The sequence below is a fragment of the Danio rerio genome, chromosome 14, assembly GCF_052040795.2.
Source record: "Danio rerio strain M-AB ecotype USA chromosome 14, GRCz13ab, whole genome shotgun sequence".
Lineage (NCBI taxonomy): Eukaryota > Metazoa > Chordata > Actinopteri > Cypriniformes > Danionidae > Danio > Danio rerio.
In genome coordinates this window covers 43,123,961-43,145,717 of record NC_141034.1, presented here as the reverse complement: position 1 = coordinate 43,145,717, position 21,757 = coordinate 43,123,961, and the positions used below count along the sequence as shown (strand labels likewise).

Here is a 21,757-nt window from a genome sequence, read left to right as displayed (position 1 = left end):
ATAGCATTAAAAACATTAAAATGCATTTACTGTTACGTTTTTAGAAGTTATAGGTCCGCCGCTGCTGAGCACGCGCATGCGCAGTTCAACTCAGCTTAGCTCCACACGGTTCCGAAACATTCCGTTATAAACAAAACCGAAGGTGGGCACCATAGCTACCCATAAAGAGCTCATATCGTAACACCTCTAAATAATGATACTCCATTTACTTCAATGATGTAAATAATATACAGCAAACTACATTTGGCTACAAGTTTAAGCTTAACACCTGCACTCCACCGGTAAGTTAGCGTTTAGTGGCCGCTTTTCGTCCAATTTTATGAGTGTTATAATACGACATTATTCAAGAGGTACATAAAGCATGTTGTGTGTCACATTTGAAAGTGAGTTCAAAGCAAGTTCAACCCCTGGGATATTAGTGAACGCGATTGTCAGTGAAGGACAGTAATAAGCATGGCTAACTATAACTATTGTCCAAACTTGCTTCTGGGATTTACACACCATTGTGTCGATTCACAATGACTAAGCACTGGCTTTCACGTCCCTCCCATCAGTTCAACTAGTGACTGCGTTGGCCGGGGTGTTGCTTCCTGCTCATGGAGATATTAAGCCCATTGGCTCGACTTCGGTCGTCTTTTCTCGGTCTCGGACGCTCACTGTCATCTTCCCGCAAACTCCTCGGTCGCAGCATGGCTTCTGGATCAGTCTCGCGCTTTGATTTTCTGGTGGTCGGCGGAGGATCCGGTGGGCTGGCCGGTGCGAGGAGGGCGGCTGAACTCGGTGCCACCACTGCCGTGATCGAAAGTCACAAACTCGGAGGTACCTGCGTGAGTAAAGACCCATCTTGCTTTTTGCAATACTTCACTTTTACCTCGGAGCCTTATCATTGTTTACTGTAAGTTAATTGCATTAGTCACATGCACACTTGCGCTGGGAAGCGTCCAGATTCAGCCGTATTTTTGTTTTGTGGGATGTTATTGTTGTCCAGCACACATGCACTTTGTTTGGGTGTACAGTTGAAGTCAAAGTTATTAGCCCTGCTGTCAATTTTTCTTTCAAATATTTCCCAAATATTTTTACAACAAAGCAATAATTTTTTCACAGTAAATCCTATAATATTCTTTCTTCTAGAGAAAGTCTTGTTTTATTTGGGCTAGAATAAAAGCAGTTTAATTATTTATTTACTTATTTTAACGTTAATGCTTTTACTTTTTAGTAGGATATTTATATATTATTTTTTAAACAGTATTTTAAGGGGAAAAGAAAGAAGAGATAAGAAAAACAAAAAAATAAAAAAAATAAAAATAAAAAACAGCAGTGTGGTCTAATTCAAAACAATATTACAATATCGCAGCGTATACAGTTAAGGATAAATAGTAGACTCATAATCAATGCCAAGACGGGTCAAAGGAATTTCCCACAGAACTGACTTGGATTTTACTTTTATGTATGTCCAGTCTTTTCCATAATTATGGTGTCTTTAATTAGGATTATTCAGTCCTTGACAAGAGGGGGATCTGTCCCGACCCATATACTGATAATTAATTTCCTCCCCAGCATCAGTAGAGGTTTGAAGACATCTGAATGTTCCAGAAAAAGGGGTTGCAGAACACCTAGTAAGCACATTAATAGGGAGGCTGTAAACTTCTGTTTACGTATTATGTACAGTTATTTCACAAATGTCATTCCAAAAATCCACAATCAAAGGACTTTCCCAAAGACAATGAAATAACGTGCCGATACTATCATTGCATTTTGGACGTTGAGGTAAAACGTTGTTATTTATTTTACTATATTTATTTGGGGATATTTAGGCTCTATGTACAATATTAAATTGCATTTAGTTAAATCTGTTGCAGATTGAAATATTCAAGGGTAGTCTGACAATATCATCCCAAACATTTTCATCAATGTGGCATTTTAAGTTCTCACTTCATGTCTTGCAGTTGAATTTTTTTATTAAACCATTTTAAGGTCAATATTATTAAGCAATGTATTTTATTGTCTACAGAACAAACCACTGTTATACAATAATTTACCTAATTAATTACCCTAACTTGCCTAAATAACCTAGTTAAGCCTTTAAATGTCACTTTAAGCTAAATACCGCCAGTGTCTTGAAAAATATCTAGTAACATTAATCACTGTCATCTTGGAAAAGGTCAAATAAATCAGTTATTAGAAATGAGTGATTAAAACTGGTAAGTTTAGAAATGTGTTGAAATCTGTTCAACAGGGAATGGGGAAAATACACACTTGGGTTAATCATTTAAAAGGGCTAATAATTCTGATATCACCTCTTTAATACTGATTTGGTCAATTATTAAACTGTTTTTCTCCTCAGGTCAATGTTGGATGTGTTCCTAAAAAGGTAATGTTTTGGATAAATTATTATTCATTAAATATTTGTTTATAGATCAATAGAGCTGTGCGATTGGGGAAAATATCTAATTGCAATTTTTTATCTATTTACATTTATTTATTTATTTTTGACATATTGCGATTTGAGTTACATTTTAATTCAAGCTTCAAGCTGCTTTTAATTTCATTTAAGCTTCAGCTCAATAATCTGTAAGCCGTAGCAACAATTCTTCAACAGCTCTTAAAACCTGTTTTTGTTTGGTGTCTGTAACTTTGAAACCAAAATATTCCCATATTACAAATGCTGTTATTCTTTGATTTAAATTTGTCTTTTAATGCTTCTGAAGCTGCAGGCGACATAAACCCTCTTGTCAGCGCCTTGCTTTTTGTTTTCTGTTTTATTTTTATTGTGGGCGTAGTTTAGTTGCACGATTCTGATTAGGCAGAAGGAAAGTGTGCTCACTCAAGTGTGCTAATTATAAAGCCCTGGTCAGATCACACGATTATCAGATCCCACAAGTCGTAAACGACGAATGGACTTCATGACACAAGATTCAATCGTTTCTTCTTGTGTAATGTGGCATAGTTTACGACAATCGATACCATGTCTGCAATGCCTCATGACTCCACTGCAGAAAGTCTAGCATGTTTAATTTTCTGAAGTGTAGCAGACTGGTTTTGAAGCACTTCACCTCAGATGTTATTCGTTATTTTTGTTTACATATATACGTGTATATATTTTATAATGCAGCCTCTTGCGATTAATTAATTGCAACGTTTCAAATTGCGATTCGAGTTCGATGAATCGCACAGCCCATACATCAATCAATTATTTATTATTGATTAAGTGTAATCAGAAATAAAATATTTAATACATTGTGCATGCTTCCAGGTTATGTGGAACACATCCACTCATGCAGAGTATCTCCATGATCATGAAGACTATGGATTTGAGGGAGCAAAAGCACATTTCAGCTGGCAGTAAGTAAGATCATGTTTTTATTGGGGTTTTAAATCTTCAGAGTTTTTTAATGAGCGTGTGCAGTGTAGGACTGTGGCTTTAATTGTGTTTTTTAGAATAATAATTACATCTATTTTACTAGTTTCTGTTTTTTAAATAGATAAAGTGTAGAAGTACTTGAATAAAACAAGTACAGATAACCTAATTTAGTATTACCTTTGTGGTTTGTGCAAAACAAAACATTTTTATTTATATATATATATACACACTATAAAATATATATGTTAATTAACAGTTTCCATATTTAGTTTTTTTCCCTTTATTTATTATTGTGAATTGCATTATGGGATGTTGATCTCTGCTCTGCTGACTTTTGATGTAAATGATTAAATAAATATGGAAAACTGATCATTTACAGATTTTTTTTTACAGTGCAGAAGATTTTATTATTATTTGTTTAGCTAATGTTGACTGATACTTGTTAAGAAATATAATTTAATCATCAAAACCAGATTTCCTAATATCAGTTACCCACATTTAGTGAGACTTGGTGTTATTCTCGATCACTTTAATAACACATTTGTAATTATTCTTTTGGTAAAAATTACTCACTCAAAACAACCCATTCCATTCTTAGTAATTTGTTTACAGTAATTTTAAATAGGTACTAGTGAAAACCTTAATTTGTTAAGACTGTAAGTGTATGTGATGACAGCTTGGCTCAGAGGATGTTGCTTCTGCAAAATGTGGCAATTCTTAAAAAAAAAAAAAACTTTTTACTGTTGTGACACTCGTGGGTGGTTAAGTTCCTACTCGCTCTGATAAATGAAAGCTTTCAGTGTTTGTTTTGCTTCTCTTTTTTTGCGGTATGCAATATCGTTATGTTGACACAAAGGCATGAGGTGGAGTAGTTCAGCTGTCAGGATTTTCAGTGCTGTAACAAGATAAATGAATAGAATAAAGGTCATTCTTTGGTTGTGTGTTTTTTCAGAATCATAAAACACAAAAGGGATGCTTACGTGAGTCGCCTGAATCAGATTTACAGGAGCAACCTTGAAAAGGTAAGCTGCATTAAGTTCTTTTTTTAACAGCAAACTAAATGTGAAGTTGAAGTAATTTATGGATGGTTAAAAAAACATTTAGCAAGTTTGCACTCATTTTCTAATGTTTTATTCTATATATTAGAGATGCCCAAAGTTGGTCTATGGTAACCTTTGATTTGGCCCGTCATCCCATGTGAAAAGAGAGGGAGAATGATGGAGGTGGTTGGTGCGAATGATTTTGACAGGGATCGTCATTTCCAGTTTAACGTAACATTTTGTTTCACTGCTGAGCTACAGGAAAAAAGCAGACTGAAATTAAATTGTTCAATTAATTAAGTTTATAATGTAAGTACTGTCAGATAGAGGACAATGCATAAGATATCTGTGAGCAAATCAAGATAAAGTCAAAAGCAGCTCGACTATTGAACTCCATTGTGTTATAAATGGGATTGTTGGTGTTTATTTCTGTAATATGTTTATTATTAAATGTTTCACGTGATACTGCATTAGTTAATGTGATTTAAAGCAAAGTTTTCTAGTTATTTTTAAATATTACACTATAAATTAGGAAATTACACATGGCAAACTTATTATATACGGTTTGTTATATTTAGCTCACAGCCCTCGATCAAGTTTGCTTTTTGGCCCTTTATAGGAAAAAGTTTGGGAACCCCTGCTTAATATACTTCAAAATATATACTACTAATACCTGGATAAAGCACAAATAAGATAGTTTACTTAAAACTGATGTTTCTAGATGGTGAAGTGCATATTACATAGTGTATAGTTTGTCACTACTACACATATTATATAATATAATAGCAAAAATCTCAGATACTGTGTGAAAAATTATCAGTATAATCTATACTATAATCTATAATAATACTATACTCTGAACAACATTAGTGGTAAGCTCTTTTAGTTTCTTTGTTGTAAATCTATTTGTATACACTCAGTGCACATATGTATCACAAATTTCTCTTTTATAAAATTTTATTTTCTATAGGATGCTTTACAACATTATATTTGTGCATAAAAATTAGTCAGAACTGAAGCTAAATCTGGAGCTAATATGCCAAAAAAAAAGCTTACGATGATGACAGTCCAATTTATTTGTCAGGGGAAAATATTAAATATAAATTTTAAAAAGAGAATAATATATATATATATATATATATATATATATATATATATATATATATATATATATATATATTTTTTTTTTTTTTTTTGTAGTTTGTAGTTTTTGTACAATATTTTGCATAAATTTAAATGTATTTTTTTTATTTCTAAAGATATCTGGTGACTAAAATATTATTTTAATGTGTATATAAATGTTTCTGTTTTGTTCAAATGCACCAAAATATATTGCCTATATTCAATAAGAAATAGATATATACATTCATTTTCCAAGCGAGGTGTACTCATTTGTTTATGAAGCACTGTAAAAACATTTTCTAAATGCATAAAAGCAAAAATTATTCAAGAACGCCAACAAGTTTCTAACATTGCTATAGGGATCTCATATGGAAAAATCAGCGTAGTCTAATGTCGTATAAAAAGTCTTGTTACTAAGCCACAGCCATATCACCCTGCAGCCCAAGACCGGTTACTCACTGAAGCCAAGCAGGGCTGAGCCTGGTCAGTAGTGGGTGGGAGGCCACATTGCTGCTGGAAGTGGTGTTAGTGAGGCCAGCGAGTTAGTGAGTCTAAGTAAGTCCTAATGCCCCAGTATAGTGAAGGGGACTCTATACTTTCAGTGAGTGCCATCTTTTGGATGAGACATTAATCCGAGGTCCTGACTTTCTGCAGTCATTTAACATTCCATGGCACTTCCCATAAAGAGTAGAGGTGTAACCCCGGTGTCCTGGCCAAATTCCCTCCATCCACCCTTACAAATTATGGCCTCCCAATCATCCCCACCCACCAAATTGGCTTTTTAATAGCTGGTGTGTGGTGAGCGCACTGGCGCCATTGTCCTGTGGCTGCCATCACATCATCCAAGTAGATGCTGCACACTAGTGGTGGTGTTGAGAGACCCCCTCATGATTGTGAAGCGCTTTGGGTCTATGGCCATAAACAATAAATGTGCCATATAAGTACACAATACTTACTAATGATGTCTAAAATGCACAATGTTAATGTATTGGTATGAATGATCTACAAAATTGGGTTTGATGACTAAAAGTTGTTTGTGTTTGCACACAGGGCAAAATTGAGTTTATTCATGGCTATGCAAGGTTCACAGATGACCCTGAACCCACAGTTGAAGTCAATGGGAAGAAATACACAGCAACCCATATCTTAATCTCCACTGGCGGCCATCCATCCACAGTCAGTGAGGATGATGTGCCAGGTGAGCTTAAATTTCCTCATTATGGACAATGTTCTTCATTTGATTGCATTTTTATCATGTGCACTTGCCAATAACTTTTTGGATTTTTGTACAGCATCTGCTAAAACATTTTGTTAATTCAATCACCTTTTCAGGATCCAGTTTAGGCATCACCAGTGATGGGTTCTTTGAACTTGAGTCTTGCCCTAAGTAAGTCTTTATTCGTGTATATTACTATGCTCTTAGAATTTCATGAAGTAACCAGCCATTTTATCCACCTAGACGTAGTGTTATAGTTGGAGCAGGCTATATTGCTGTGGAAATGGCTGGTATTCTTTCCACTCTTGGGTCTAAAACGTCCATCATCATACGACAAGGAGGGGTAAGAGACCTGTTCATTGGCACCTGCTTAAATGCTACTGCCATGTATATCCCAAAGGAAGCAATAACTCTTTTCTTTCTTTCCAAGGTGCTGAGGAACTTCGATGCCTTGATAAGCTCCAATTGCACCAAAGAATTGCAAAATAATGGTATTGATTTACGGAAAAATACTCAGGTAATTAGTACAGAGTAAGCTTACATGTTGTTGTCTCAGTTTTTAGCCTGATGTGTAAGTTTGTTTGGCAGACTTCAGTTCTAATTGGGTATATCTTAGCACATCCAAATATGTAAGACTTTATTCTGATGGTCCTCTTTAGTCTGTCCATTAAACTTTGCCATTAAATTCCCAAAACACTTCATTAGCATATTAGTAGGCTATATGCTTCTTAATTATTTTCAATGTCTCCCAAGTACTTCAACTTATTCTGCTAACCCTAAACATTATACACAATTACTCCAATGATAGTTAGACCTTTTAGACCTGGTCTTAGCATTTCATTTATATTTCAGTGATCCAATAACAATTGGTAATCTGCGTTTTAACATTTTGGAGTGAATCGAGATCCTTCTTTATTATTTATTAAGTTTTTTTTAGGTGTGGTTAGTTCAACACACAAGGATTATCAAAAGAACAAACCCATATTATATGACTTAAAGAGACAGTTTACCCCATTTTGTCATCATTTACTCTCCACTAGTTCAAAACCTATTAGACTTTCTTTTTTCTGCTTACTACTAAAAGTGGTGATTTGAAGAATGTTGTAAACCAGACTCTCTTTAAGAGTGAGAAAGCAGGTAATTCAAAAGAATGTGGATGACAAGAATGCTTTTGGTGTAATGCAGCAAAGTATTAATAATCAGTTTTAGTATCCTTTGTCCTAAAACATCCCATAATAATCAAATGTTGGCTCAAAAAGAGGATGTGGTCTTTTGTGTCGGTCTGAATGCATTCAACCACAGTAGTGTTTATTATATTAATTCAATTTAATGTGTTTTCGTCTGTAATTTTTGTCTGGAGAGTGCGATGAGATCTATAAAAAATATATCTTTATCCATTTTGAGGGTATCTTTGAGCAACTTCCATATTGAGGCTGGAGTGAGATTCTAATGTTTGACCTTCTCACTCTTCTTTCCATGTCTAGTCATTTCTCTTGTAGGCTCTCCACATTTTTCTCCAGTTTGCGTACAGAGTTTTGTAGTTCCATAACATCATCCGAGCAGTTAGATAACCCTTGGTCTTTGTCTGACATTGTTGTTTTAATTGCCTCAAAATTTGAGCGAAGAGCCGAAGCGTTGCTTGCAATCTTGATTTTAACAGCTTGTAATTCTGCTTTGACCCTGTCAAATTTGTGTGCCAATACATTTTACAGTTCTGCTTGAAAGAGCGCAGTTATTTTTGGCTTTGATAGATGATTTTAGCTCAGATTTAATACCAATAATGTCAGTGTGTTTGGGTAGGAGTATTAGCATGCACTTGGCTAGCAGCAGTTTTCCCAGTGTACTTATATTCATATATATAAATATATATATATATATATATATATATATATATATATATATATATATATATATATATATATATATATATATATATATATAAAGAAATATAGCCATCTTTCATAGTGAATTTAAGTTTTAGATAGGTGTTTCATTTCATATTTTGACTAAGATGCCTTCATTTAACTAATTGTACAAAGTATTGTACACAACTCACATGGGCTGTGTGATTTGGGGAAAATATCTAATTGTGATTTTGTTTTTTTGTTTTTGACAGATATTGCATTTTTGATTTGATTTGCGTTTTAATTTTGCAGTCTAGTTAATAATTCAATAATCTGTATTTAGCTTCTTACTGCTAAAATGCTGTGAGTTAGTTTAAAAAAGGAACTTAAAAGATATTAACTTGTATTAGCAAACAACTCTGAAGTTGTACTTTGCTGTTGCTTACTAATAGATTGAATGTCACTGACAGTACTTTTAGTTGACATTTTAGCAAGGGCGTAGGTTTGCACTTGACTTGTGGGAATGGGTGAATCAAACAACCCCCACCCCAAGAATGAATAGTGTGTGTGTGTGTGTGTGTGTGTGTGTGTGTGTGTGTGTGTGTGTGTGTGTGTGTGTGTGTGTGTGTGTGTGTGTGTGTGTGTGTGTGTGTAAAAAAATATATTTTAATATTTGTTTAATTTAAATTTTCATTTATTTTATAGAACTGTAATATAAAGCTTACAGTTTAAATGCACATATGTAAATAAACGCTTAAAATAGTAAAATAGTATGATATGCAATTTAACAGATTGGTTTAAAATATATTTTGGTACATCAAAAAGTGTGGTTATGATAACCATCCGACAACCTAATCCAGTAAAAATGTGTTCTTCAAATGTCAATAAAATATGTAATATTAAATAGAACATCAGGCAAATAACTGCAAAAATAACCCATTCAAAAAGCCGGCTACAGGCCTGATCATGCAAAAAGAATGTTTATTAACTGATTTATTAACTGTTCATGTCTCATATATGAGTGTTAATAAAACATGGAGATGCTTTCCTGTTTGTTATTGTGGTTGTTCCGCATAGTTCGGTTGCGCAATTCTGATTGGGCAGAACGAAAGTGTGCTCACTCAATTGGCTAGTAAGTCTGTCACACACAGACTGTCACACAAAGACGGCAGTCATGCATTTGTTCTGAGCGGGGAAGTTAAATAATATATATGTCATATCGCAGCCTCCTCCAATTAGCTAATTGCAACATTTTAAATTGCGATTACAATTAATCACACAGCCCTACAACTCACCCAACTTGCACCCTACTCCATAGCTTGCTCATAAGCGCCCCAATTAAATGTGTTTTCATCTATACCTGGAAGTGATCTAAAGTGGCCAGCTCAAAATGGTAAAACCTGTGCTTGGCAGCATCCACGTGTGATCTTCATACCACATGTAAATTGTACTATTTGGCATGTTTGAAAACAAAGACTGGGCACAATGTCTAAAGGAGAGCATCAAAATTAAGAGTAACCTCCAAATGTGTTAATATTGTTCACAGGTGAAGTCAGTGAAGAAGAATGGCAAAGGCCTCTCTATAACACTGGTTACAAAAGACCCGGATGACAAGGATTCACAAGAGAAGTTTGACACCATTAATGATGTAGACTGCCTGCTGTGGGCCATTGGCAGAGAACCCAACACCGCCGGCCTCAACCTCAGTCAAATAGTAAGTTTTAATTTACATTTATTTAATGCTATTTTTATTTCTATTAGTAGTTTAAGTTTATTAGCAACTTAGTGGCTAGCACTGCTTTTGGCCTCTCAAGATGTAATTTTGCATTCAATGCTTGACCGAGTGCCTCAAAATTATGAAAGAATTAGGCTTTTTTAAGCTATAAAATATATCTTTAAAATGGTTGTGGATGTAACTTTTACTCCTGAATATTATGCAAGCCTAACCACCAGGGCTTGACATTGACTTTTGATCACCAGCCATTGTGGCTAGTAGATTTCCGACATTACTAGCCCCTCGCCATTTTCAATAGCCACAATTTTGTTGTTGAGAAAATATATTTTATGTGCATCAATTTTGACATGCTAAAATGACTTGATTTAGATTTTGTGTTATGTCCACATGCCTCCTCATTTATTTAACTTTTTGGTGTGTTGTGTATGAGCAAATGGGCCATGGTTTCATAGGGTTGTATTACAACTAGTTTTTATTTCACATCACTTTTCAGAGCTCAAATTAAGGATTCAACAAATTTATCTCTGACCACAACAAACATAAATAAATTATTATTTTGTATCCACAATTTTAAAATTTGTCAAAACAAGCAAAATATAGCTGTATACTATTCATTTAACAAAACATTTCTTAAAAAAAAACAATTGACATTTAAAAAATAACTGCTGTAGTGCATCTAAAACTATGCACAGTAATCTATCATGACAAAAGGTTCTATATCACCAGTTAACTACTCATTATTGGGGAGTTAATCTCATATTAAAGCAATGTTATTGTAAAAAAATGATAAACCAAATTACCAAAAATACCGGTAAGCAAAAGAAAGCAGGTGAAAAACATTCCATGTGTGATAATAAAAGGATGATCACACACAAGGTTAATGCTAGGCCAATTAATAATCTGTTCAAAGAATGGTTAAAGCGAAAATATTCAGTGCTGCTTACTAAAAGACGAATCTGGAGCTCTTAAAAGCAGCAAAACTATGAGTGCAAGAGCATCACTTTTTGTCTTGTTTATTTGAAAGAGAACCGATCACACCAGTTGCGTTTCTAGGCACAGTTGTTTCACGCAAGGAAACTGGAGCGTGCATGCGTATTAAACAATCATGCGCATCACATCACCTGAGGGTGCGAGTGATCATCCTCTCATTCGGTATTAAGCTGCTTTATTTTGCTCCCGCAAACATAATAGGTTTTGTCAGTCTTGCTGGTTCTAGATTCTAAGATCACATTTGCATGCATATTGGGCCAACTTTATTGCAAACATTGCTTTTAAGAAAACTACAATTTTTAAAATTATTTTTAACCAGCCAAAGAGGCTAGTGGCGGTGGCTGTCTTACCCACCACAGGGGAAATCTACCCCCACATTTGGCGGGTTGGCGAGTGTCAATGTTAAGACCTAATCTAATCACAGATGAGAAGTTAATATTGATTGAGCTACATTTTGCATAGTGTTATCCATTTTTCTGTATCAAAAAACTTTCCCATCAATGCCAAAGCAGCATATTTATATATCCAAGTGCAACTCTCTCTGTTTTTATAATGCTGGGTTGGGTATACGCTTGTATCAAGCTTTACATTTCTGCTTTTAATCTCTCTGTAATGCATTGTCATTGTGTACACAGCGTTTCTGCTGAAACACGCAAGAGATTGTGTTCATAAGTGAACCTAGAGCATTCCTTTAAACTGCAAGTTTATCTTTGCACTGTTATCACTTGGTGACAGAGTATGAATAATCGAGGGTGTATTGTTATTCAGGGTGTGAAACTTGATGAACGGGGTCATATCGTGGTGGATGAGTTCCAGAACACCTCTCGTCCAGGCGTCTATGCAGTCGGGGATGTTTGCGGACGAGCCCTTCTGACACCTGGTACGGCTTCAGGTTCACATCTATTCAAATCTTCCTGATGCTCTGTTTGAACTCATAAACACAGCTCGATCTTAGACACTTTCTCTGTTTCAGCTTAGTATAGAAATTAATTAAAGGGATAGATCACCCAAAAATGCACATTACCTCATCATTTAATCTCCCTTGTGTGAATTTTACACCCTTATCAGTTTTCTGTAAAACACAAATGAAGATACTTTAATGAAAGGCATCCATCGATTTCTGTTGATAAAACAAACACATACCAGCGTTTTCAATACCGTCTTTTTTGTTCAATGGAAGAAAGAAACTCAAATAGGTTTGGAACAAGTGAAGGGTCAGTGAAGACAGGTGTAATTTTAGGGTGAACTACCCCTTTACGTTTGAGATTTTCATTGAGCTTAAAAGATCATGATGCGTGATGTTTGATTCCTTCTTCCTGTTATTCTGCTGGTTTATGTAAATAAAACCATTCACATTTAGAACAAACAACAGTCACTGCCAATGAGGAAGTTGTGCATTGTTTGAGTTTTACACTTTTGGTGTACTCTAGTGACCTCTGCTGGTCAGAGAAAGGGATAAGTAAAGGGATAATCCACCCATTTACTCGGCCTTCACTTGTTTCAAACCTTTTTTCTTCTTCACAAAAGACTTTATTTTGTAAATGTTAAAAACCTGTAATGAATCAAGATCCGCCAACCTACTTAAACAGAATGGACACAGAGATTGAAACAGATAAATATTTGAGAAAATGACTGCAGATTTGCAGTTGAAATCAGACTTTTTCCAACAGATCTAGTCATTAATTGAAACATACATACTTGATCTTTAAAAGGCTGTCAGGGGCTTTGTCTTTGTTGTAGTTATTGTCTTTGTATTAGAGTTTGTTTGTTTATTTATTTACCCCCCCCCCCTTTTTTTATTTAATTATTTACTTTATTTTTAAAGCTGTTACTATTATTTATCTATTATAATTTCTATAAATTATTATTTTCTATCTATTTGTTTCTTTTTTGTGATTGTAAACATAAGTAAATGTTGTTTGTGCATTATGTTTTAAAAAAAAACAATAATAAAAACACAGTAAAAAAAACTGTAACTATAGAGTGGATGAACTATGACATCAATTTGTATGCAAAAACCCGGAAGCGAGTTTTTAGCACTTCCAGTTCCCTCATCCCAAAGTCAATAGGTTTTTTGAATGGGATTTTGGTTAAATCGCTTAAATAAGGTTTGTGGCTAACACAAACTCAAGATACTTTCACGTTTTATTCTACAAAATAAAACACATCAGTTATATCTCACTCTAGATTTTTTTATTCGGTTATGCTTCTTTAAAAATACGTTTGCTATCATGTTGGTAAATGGGACTACTGGCGGTGTGTGAGACATTATACATCATCGAGCTGATCTGGTCTGGAATGCAGCTCGGGTAAAGTCTAGATGGGATATGCAGTTGGCCGGAGGTTTGATATGCACATTAATATAGCAGCATTTTTATGACACTGTATAACAATAATTCATATTTTTACAGTACTGTGACAGTTGAGTTTGGGGTTGGGGTGGGAGTAGACGGTTAAAAAAATAACAATTTATTTGGTAATTTAATAGATAACATAAATAATGCGTGTTACAACTGCTGTTTTTACATTACTGTGACAGTTGGGTTTAGGGTTGAGATCGGGTTAGACGTAATAAAATACAATAAATGGTAAATTTAATAAATAATAGAAATAATTAATTATTAACTTTGCCCTTGGCTTGTTAACTTCCGGCCGCAACCGTATCCGATCTAGCAACATCCCGCAGCTCGCTTGGGTTGGGCATTTGGACTTGTCTTTTATTTAAATATTTTCATAAATAGTATTTTTCTAATTAGGAATTAATATTGTGTGTAGATAATGCCTTTACTTGTAGAGACCATCAAGACAGATACATTTGTTGATCATTTGTTTTAATTAAACAACATAGTCTCTGGCGACGCAGTGGAGCAGTAGGTAGTGCTGTCGCCTCACAGCAAGAAGGTCGCTGGGTCACTGGTTCGAGCCTTGGCTCAGTTGCCGTTTCTGTGTGGAGTTTGCATGTTCTCCCTGCATTTGCGTGGGTTTCCTCCGGGTGCTCTGGTTTCCCCCACAGTCCAAAGACATGTTGTACAGGTGAATTGGGTAGGCTAAATTGTTCGTAGTGTATGAGTGTGTGTGTGGATGTTTCCCAGAATTGGGTTGCGGCTGGAAGGGCATCTGCTGCATAAAAATATGCTGTATAAGTTGGCATTCCGCTGTGGCGACCCCGGGTTAATAAAGGGACTAAGCTGACAAGAAAATGAATGAATGAACAGTCTATTTCCTGCTTTTAGTAATGCAAATGTGTGAATAAATGTGAAAAAATACATACATATTAACTATTTAATATTTAATATTGTCATTGTTATTTTAACGTGATCAATTGGTTTTTCATTGTTTTTTTTTTTCTTCATCTGAACATATTTAACTCATAACTGCAATATGTAGTCCTCCTTAATATTAATAGCATATGTGACGGTATGGGCTGCTTTTCGCTGTATTTTGTGACAAAAAAAAAGAATATTGAATGTTCTGTGTCCATGATGGAACTTGCAGACATATATGAACGAGAGCGATACACTTATTTAAACATGTCCTATGAAAATACTTTGTAGGCACATTTATACATAGACTTTTAACACTATTATAAAAACTGTAAAACAAAACAAAAATGTATTTCCCAAGCAAAAAAAAAACTACCCAAAAAGCACATAGGTCTATACAGATGTATTTTTGCGTATTTATTTGTTTATAATACACTCAAACATTTTTTTAAATTACTTGTTCAAACTACTTATTTAAAATAAGCTGAAACAACATAATTTTTGAGATTTCATTGGGACAACTTTAATTTTTTATGTTCAATCCACATAAATTTTGTCATGGACCATATTTCTAAAAATAAGCTTGAAAAGTTGTCTGTAGCTGGATGGTGCAGACGTCCGTGGCGAGGCCGATGGCACTGTAGTCCGTTTATTGCCCAATGTTAGCTTTTCAATTCTTGCATTTGCATTTAAGATCCTAAAGTGAAAAAAGTTAGATTTCTGTGTGAGGATTATTTTGTTGGACAAAACATGCAAGTATAATGAATTGTGTTTGAACACAGAGCTTATTATTTGCAATCTTCGAAAAGCCTGTGGGAAAATCCTATAGGGATTTTATCGAGGGAACCGGTTTTATGCTAGCAGCCGATTGGCCTACAAGGTGACGTCATAGTTCCTCCACTCAATTGACTTCCATAGTAGGAAAAATATGGATGTCAATAGTGACAGGTTTCTGCCATTTGCAGAGTAAAGTCTTTTGTGTTCATCAGAAAAAATAAACTCATAGAGGTTTGAATCCACCAGTGTAAATGAGTGAGTCAATAGTGTGTGCATTTTTATTTTTGGTTGAACTATCCCTTTCATTTTTCAGCATCTGTTTATTGTGAATGTGTATTTAGTTTTTGATGAGCTGTTGTTGTGTCCTGTTTTTGTTTGTGTGTACAGTTGCTATTGCTGCTGGCAGAAAGCTTGCTCACCGACTGTTTGAGGGCAAAGCAGACTCCAAAGTCGATTATAATAACATCCCTACAGTAGTGTTCAGCCACCCGCCTATTGGCACCGTGGGACTAACTGAAGGTGAGCTCATGCTTGCTTCGAGTTTTCATCACACTCGGTATGCAGCTTTATCTATCTGTCTATTCATCCAACTGTAGTTTCTTCTTTTTTTATATTTGTCAATCACTCCATCTATTTGTCTGTCATCTACTCATCCATTCATCTATCTGTCTATTCTTTGTCTGTCTTACCGTTGGACCATCCATCTGTCATTTTATCAGCCTATCAGTCTATCTATCTATCTGTCTATCTATCTATCTATCTATCTATCTATCTATCTATCTATCTATCTATCTATCTATCTATCTATCTATCTATCTATCTATCTATCTATCTATCTATCTATCTGTCTATTCTTTGTCTGTCTTACCATTGGACCATCCATCTGTCATTTTATCTATCTATCTATCTATCTATCTATCTATCTATCTATCTATCTATCTATCTATCTATCTATCTATCTATCTATCTATCTATCTATCTATCTATCTATCTATCCATCCATCCATCTATACATCCGTCTATCTATCTCTCCTATCTATCCATCTATCTATCTGTCTGTCTGTCTGTCTGTCTCTCTATCTATCTATCTATCTCTCCTATCTATCTATCTATCTATCTATCTATCTATCTATCTATCTATCTATCTATCTATCCTATCTATCTGTCTGTCCGTCCGTCTCTCTTATCCATCCATCCATCCATCCATCCATCCATCCATCCTCATTTATGCATCCCTTCAACTGTACTTTCATCTGTTTGTCTCTTTCATATGTGTTTGTCCATCTATTTATTTTTTTCTGGCAGTCATCCATCTGTCTGTTTTTTTCCATCCATCATATCTATATGTCCATTTATCCATCCATACATCCATCCAACTGTACTTCAATCTCTTTCTTGATATTTGTCCATCACTCCATCTATTTGCCTGTCGTCTTCCTATCCATTGATCTATCTGTCTATTCTTCTCTGTCTGTCTTACCATTGGACCATCCATCGGTTTATCTGTCAATCCATCTATCAATCTATCTATTTTTACTGGCAGTCATCCATCTGTCTGTTTTTCATCAATCTATCCTCCTATATGTCCATTTAACCATCCATCCAACTGTACTTAAATTCCTTTCTTGATATTTGTCCATTACTCCATCTGTTTGCCTATAGTCTACCTATCCATTCATCTATCTGTCTATTCTTCTCTGGTTCCTTCCAATGGATCATCCATCTGTCAGTTTATGTGTCTATCCTTCTGTCAGTCCATCTATTTATTTCTTCTGGTACTCATCCATCCATGTCTCCTATCTATTCATCTATTTGTTTTCCCATTTATATATTTCTCTTTGTATCCATTTTTCTGTGTGTGTATTGGCACATGGAGTTGCAGACAGTAAATTCTACACAGAAATATCTTGACATGATTTTGATTATAAATCGATCATTAATTTGTTGTTGTCCTGTTTAAGTGTTGAATATTTTCTTTAGTAGACTGTTAAATTGCTAATCTAACATTCCCAGCCCCCCACACATACATCAGACAGTAATATTAATTGTTCATCAAACTGAAGTCTACTCCTGTTTGTTACTGAGTTTAAATGTTTGGAGTAGAGATGCTAAATAAAACAACCCGTCGGTCTCCATTCAGGCCTCGTTTACACTAATACGTTTTAGTTTTAAAATGGTGTTTTAGAATGAAAATGATCTGCGTACACAGTGGCATTTCACCTGGTATTTCTGGAAAGATCTCTGTCCACACTACACCACTGAAAACACACATCACGTGACCACACACTTTGCCATGCACTGCAGCATATGCGCTCGTCTGAGCTCCAGGCAGTCAGCGGGTGCTTTGAGCACAGCCACCCGGGTGAGAGCATCAAGTATCTTTCACTGATTTTCATCTCACTATAGTTGTCAAACGTGATATTTAGTTCATCTTGTCTCTATCTAATGTTCTTTTGAATCTGTTACTTGTTCTCAGGTAACACGTTTTGGCTGAGCGCAAAGATAAGTTAATATATTAATATATGGAGCAACCTACACTGATTCTGCATATTGACTGATTGCTTGCCTTTATTTCTTATATTGTTTAAACTTATTGTACGTTACTTTTACAATGGCCATTAGGGTTGGGCCAATAGACGATGCCGTCGTCCATCGCCGATGGCCAATAGACAACACGATGCTGAGCCGGCATCGCCGATCCTCCGCCCCGCCCGTCGCAAACCGCCTCGCGAAAAATACACACCTAACAGGCCCTCTTTACACTAATACGTCTTAGTGTTACAATGGCATTTAAGAACGAATATGATCCACATCCACAACATGTTTTACCGAGCATTTCTGAACAGCTCTGAAAACGCACATCAAGTGACCACACACACAGACACTGCCACAGCCAAACACAGTCATGCGCTCCTCTGAGCTTCAGAGAGCAGTGCACGTCGGACAGTTTATCAAGAAGGTACCACTGGATCGCGTCTCACTATAGTTGTTAAACGTGATATTAATTAATCTTGTCTCTATCTAACAACTCTTCTGTCTTTTGAATCTATCAGGTAACGTGTCACAGCATCTGTGCACTGCTTCAGTCTTTCACTTTCACACTTGTACTTAGTAATTTTTGTGTAAACAGTAATTGACAGGTGGTGATTTGTGTGCAACTTATCTTTATTTATGATTAGTTTATGAATAAAACAAAGACCATGCGGGTCAGGTAGTTGAAACAGTAGGCTACAAAGAATTAATTCACCTCCACCTATGACGACGATGTCATCGTCCATCGCGTCCATCGTCCATTTCGTATGATGCAAAATTGGTCGGCATCGTCCAACCCTAATGGTCATTATTGATTATTAAATCTGATATTCAGCAAAGAGAAAGGGTGTGTTTATTATTTTTCACACATTTTTACCACACATGTGTCTAGTATAGAAAACTGTATCGAATATCAATATTTAAAGTAGATCAAAGTTAGAAATCCCAATATGATGACAACTCTACATGCCTTCATTAATTATTGTTTATTTTCAGGGTTCTGTAATATTACAGAATTTCTAAAGGTCTATTTCAGACACTGAAAGGCAGAGAATTTTATTTTATTATTTACTTTGTCATTTATTTTGTCCAATTAATGGAATACCAGGAGTTTTGTGTAATTTAAAATTTAACTTTCCATTATTGAAGAGATGAATTTTCTGAAACTTGTTTTTTCACACATTTTTCAGTGCTCAATACAACAACTGTCAGTTTTTTTGTTCATTATAGGTCATGGAAAGCTTTTCAGTCAGTGACGTTTGTTTTCGATTGGGAACCCAGTGTTTAATTTCAGATTAATTTAACACTAAAAACTACTGTAATAGATTTAGTTCCAGCAATAGCAACTCTTAATGTAAGTGGTACTTGATATACTAACATCCTGAATGTATTTTTTTATTTACTTTTTGTAGATGAAGCAGTTAAGACGTATGGAAAAGACAAGGTGAAAGTTTACACCACTTCTTTCACCCCCATGTATTACGCCATTACCACTCGAAAGAGTCAGTGCATCATGAAGTTGGTGTGCGCTGGTGAAAATGAAAAGGTGAGAGCATAATCTGATCATAAAAGAGCCTCAAAACTGAGAACATCCATATTTGGTTGTATTCATTGTTAGTCACACCCCGTCTGGGCCTCTTTTCTTCTATTAGGTGGTCGGTCTCCACATGCAGGGTTTTGGCTGTGATGAGATGCTTCAGGGTTTTGCCGTAGCCGTTAACATGGGGGCGACTAAAGCAGACTTTGACAGAACCATTGCCATCCACCCAACGTCCTCAGAGGAGCTAGTAACACTGCGCTAATCATTGCCTTTTCATTACATCTCCACTGCAATCCAAAGAGTGTAAATGTAAACAAATGTAATTCCCTGGACTATTGTTCCATCTACAGAACTAACAGTGTAACACCACAAGCATATGTTTGATATTGGTTGTGTAGAAGTTGCACACAGTACAACCATTTATCAGGCTGCGTCTCTCGTACAGTACCTCAGATTTTTCACAGGTATTATTGTCTGCTTGGAACGGAGTCAGGTAAAGGCTTGATTATGTTATAGGGTAAAATTAAATCTGTTTAAAGTCAAACACTGTTGCTTTTCTCTTATATTTTCAGAATATTATATTCAGAGTTGATTTCAATAGTAGCGGGTAGTGAGCAGAGCTTAATATGTGTAACAAATTGTGAATCAGAATACATTTATTAAATAGATTTGTGTCTCTGTGTGGTTAATGGATCATTTTTTGATTTATGTATTGGCGAGGTCAAAATGCTTTTAATAAATGTCAATTTTCAGGAAAACTTACATTCACTTACTTATATTTCAGTTTTCTAAAGCTTTGCTTTATTATGATGAAGTACATTTACAATTTCCATTATATGATAACAAATTTAGAGTAATATTTATTCAAGGGCTAGTTCACATGAAGTTTCTTTCTTCTGTTGAACACAAATGAAGATATACTAAAGAATGTTGGGGGAAAACAGCCATTGACTTCCATAGTATTTTAGTCTTGCTTTCTGGATGTCAATGGCTGCCATATCTTGTTTTGTGTTCAGCAGAAGAAGGAAATGCTTCAAAGATTACAACTACTTGAGTAAATGAGGACAATTTTAGGTTAATTGTCCTTTTTAATTGACATTTTCTCAGCAGTCAGCCATCCTTTAATGTAGGATGATGGGTACTCCAATGCTTAATGTACTAATGTAGCTGGTAATATAAACGTTTAAAAATGTAAATGTCATAATCAAAATCAATGAATTACACGACTTTGGTTCTGTAATTTGTAGTTGAAAGCAATCATTGTGTACAATAAGTTTATCAGTTTTTCTGTGTCAAAACATTTGTTCACCTGAAATAATGTGCATTTAAATGTCTATTAATCTGGCTACAGCATTTGTGTTATTCTCTGGTAAGTCTTGTTTTGTTGGTGTAAAGGTTGGGGCCTGGTATCAATTTAATAATGTGTTCAATAGTTAAAAATGTTGAAAACGGTTTAACAGAAGGCATTCATGTAGACTAATGCATGTTGTGGTGTTTGATTTAACAAAGAGTGTTGCAAGTTTGCAGTCATTGAAATAGACTTAACACTTGCATTCTACAAATATAAGGAAGCATGTGAGATATAAAAAGAGGTTTGAGTAACTCCAAGAAAACTATTGGTCTACACTCATGAATTCAAGATTGCTCTTTAAAAGCAATATAGCTCAAGTTGTTCACAATACAATTGATTTGTTTAATTTTTGGTGCTCTTTTCTGGATTTCAATGGCTGCTATATCTTCTTCAGCAGAAGAAATGCGTAAAAGATTAGAACTACTGAAGTAATTGAGGAGATTTTTAGATTTATTGTGCTTTTAATTGACCTTTTCTCAGCAGTCAACCAACCTTTTATATAAGATGATGGGTACTCAAATACTTTAAAATATACTAATGTAGTTTATATTATATAATTACACTAGTTTGGATTTGTAATTTTTAGATGAAAGCAATCATAGTGTGAAATAGGTTTTGTCTTGCTGTGGGCATTGTGTGTCAAAACATTCATTTACCCTAAATATGATACATTCAGATGTTAATGTTAATCTGGCTCCAGCATTTATATTATTCTCAGATTAATCTTTTTGTGCAGGGTTTCTGCAGGTTTCATCAAGTCAAACTTAAGACTTTATTAGACCATTCAAATGAAATTTTAGACTTAGACTGGGATAAACACGGATCATTTATAATAGCCCAATTTGCTTCAGAAAAGGTCATTCTTAAAGACAAACTTTGTCTAAACAAGTACACTCTAGTTGTATGCATTTTTTCCCAACATATTTATGACAAGTTTAATTTAGTACAGTAAAGTAAATTTATTGTGAGGAAAAATTTCATTAAAA

At 34.9% G+C, this 21,757-nt stretch overlaps 1 protein-coding gene across 2 annotated transcripts; it reads left to right on the top strand.

The window, feature by feature from the left end:
* Positions 1 to 118: 118 nt before the first annotated feature.
* Positions 119 to 20,182, top strand: gsr (glutathione reductase). 2 transcript variants are annotated; one of them, XM_087280503.1, is made up of 14 exons: positions 119 to 281; positions 555 to 827; positions 2,345 to 2,371; positions 3,254 to 3,342; positions 4,314 to 4,383; positions 6,574 to 6,721; positions 6,856 to 6,910; positions 6,983 to 7,082; positions 7,170 to 7,256; positions 10,130 to 10,297; positions 12,077 to 12,188; positions 15,736 to 15,867; positions 19,293 to 19,426; positions 19,533 to 20,088. In XM_087280503.1, exons 2-14 carry the CDS (start codon positions 597 to 599, stop codon positions 19,680 to 19,682), a joined length of 1,503 nt encoding a protein of 500 aa, XP_087136629.1. In that variant the 5' UTR covers positions 119 to 281; positions 555 to 596; the 3' UTR covers positions 19,683 to 20,088.
* The last annotated feature ends 1,575 nt before the right edge of the window (positions 20,183 to 21,757 follow it).

Coding starts and splice junctions, on each gene's coding strand:
- gsr (XM_087280503.1), top strand. CDS start 597: ATGGAGATATTAAGCCCATTGGCTCGACTTCGGTCGTCTTTTCTCGGT. Junction 6,911..6,982: donor GAACTTGAGTCTTGCCCTAA/GTAAGTCTTTAT, acceptor TTATCCACCTAG/ACGTAGTGTTATAGTTGGAG. Junction 12,189..15,735: donor ACGAGCCCTTCTGACACCTG/GTACGGCTTCAG, acceptor TTGTGTGTACAG/TTGCTATTGCTGCTGGCAGA.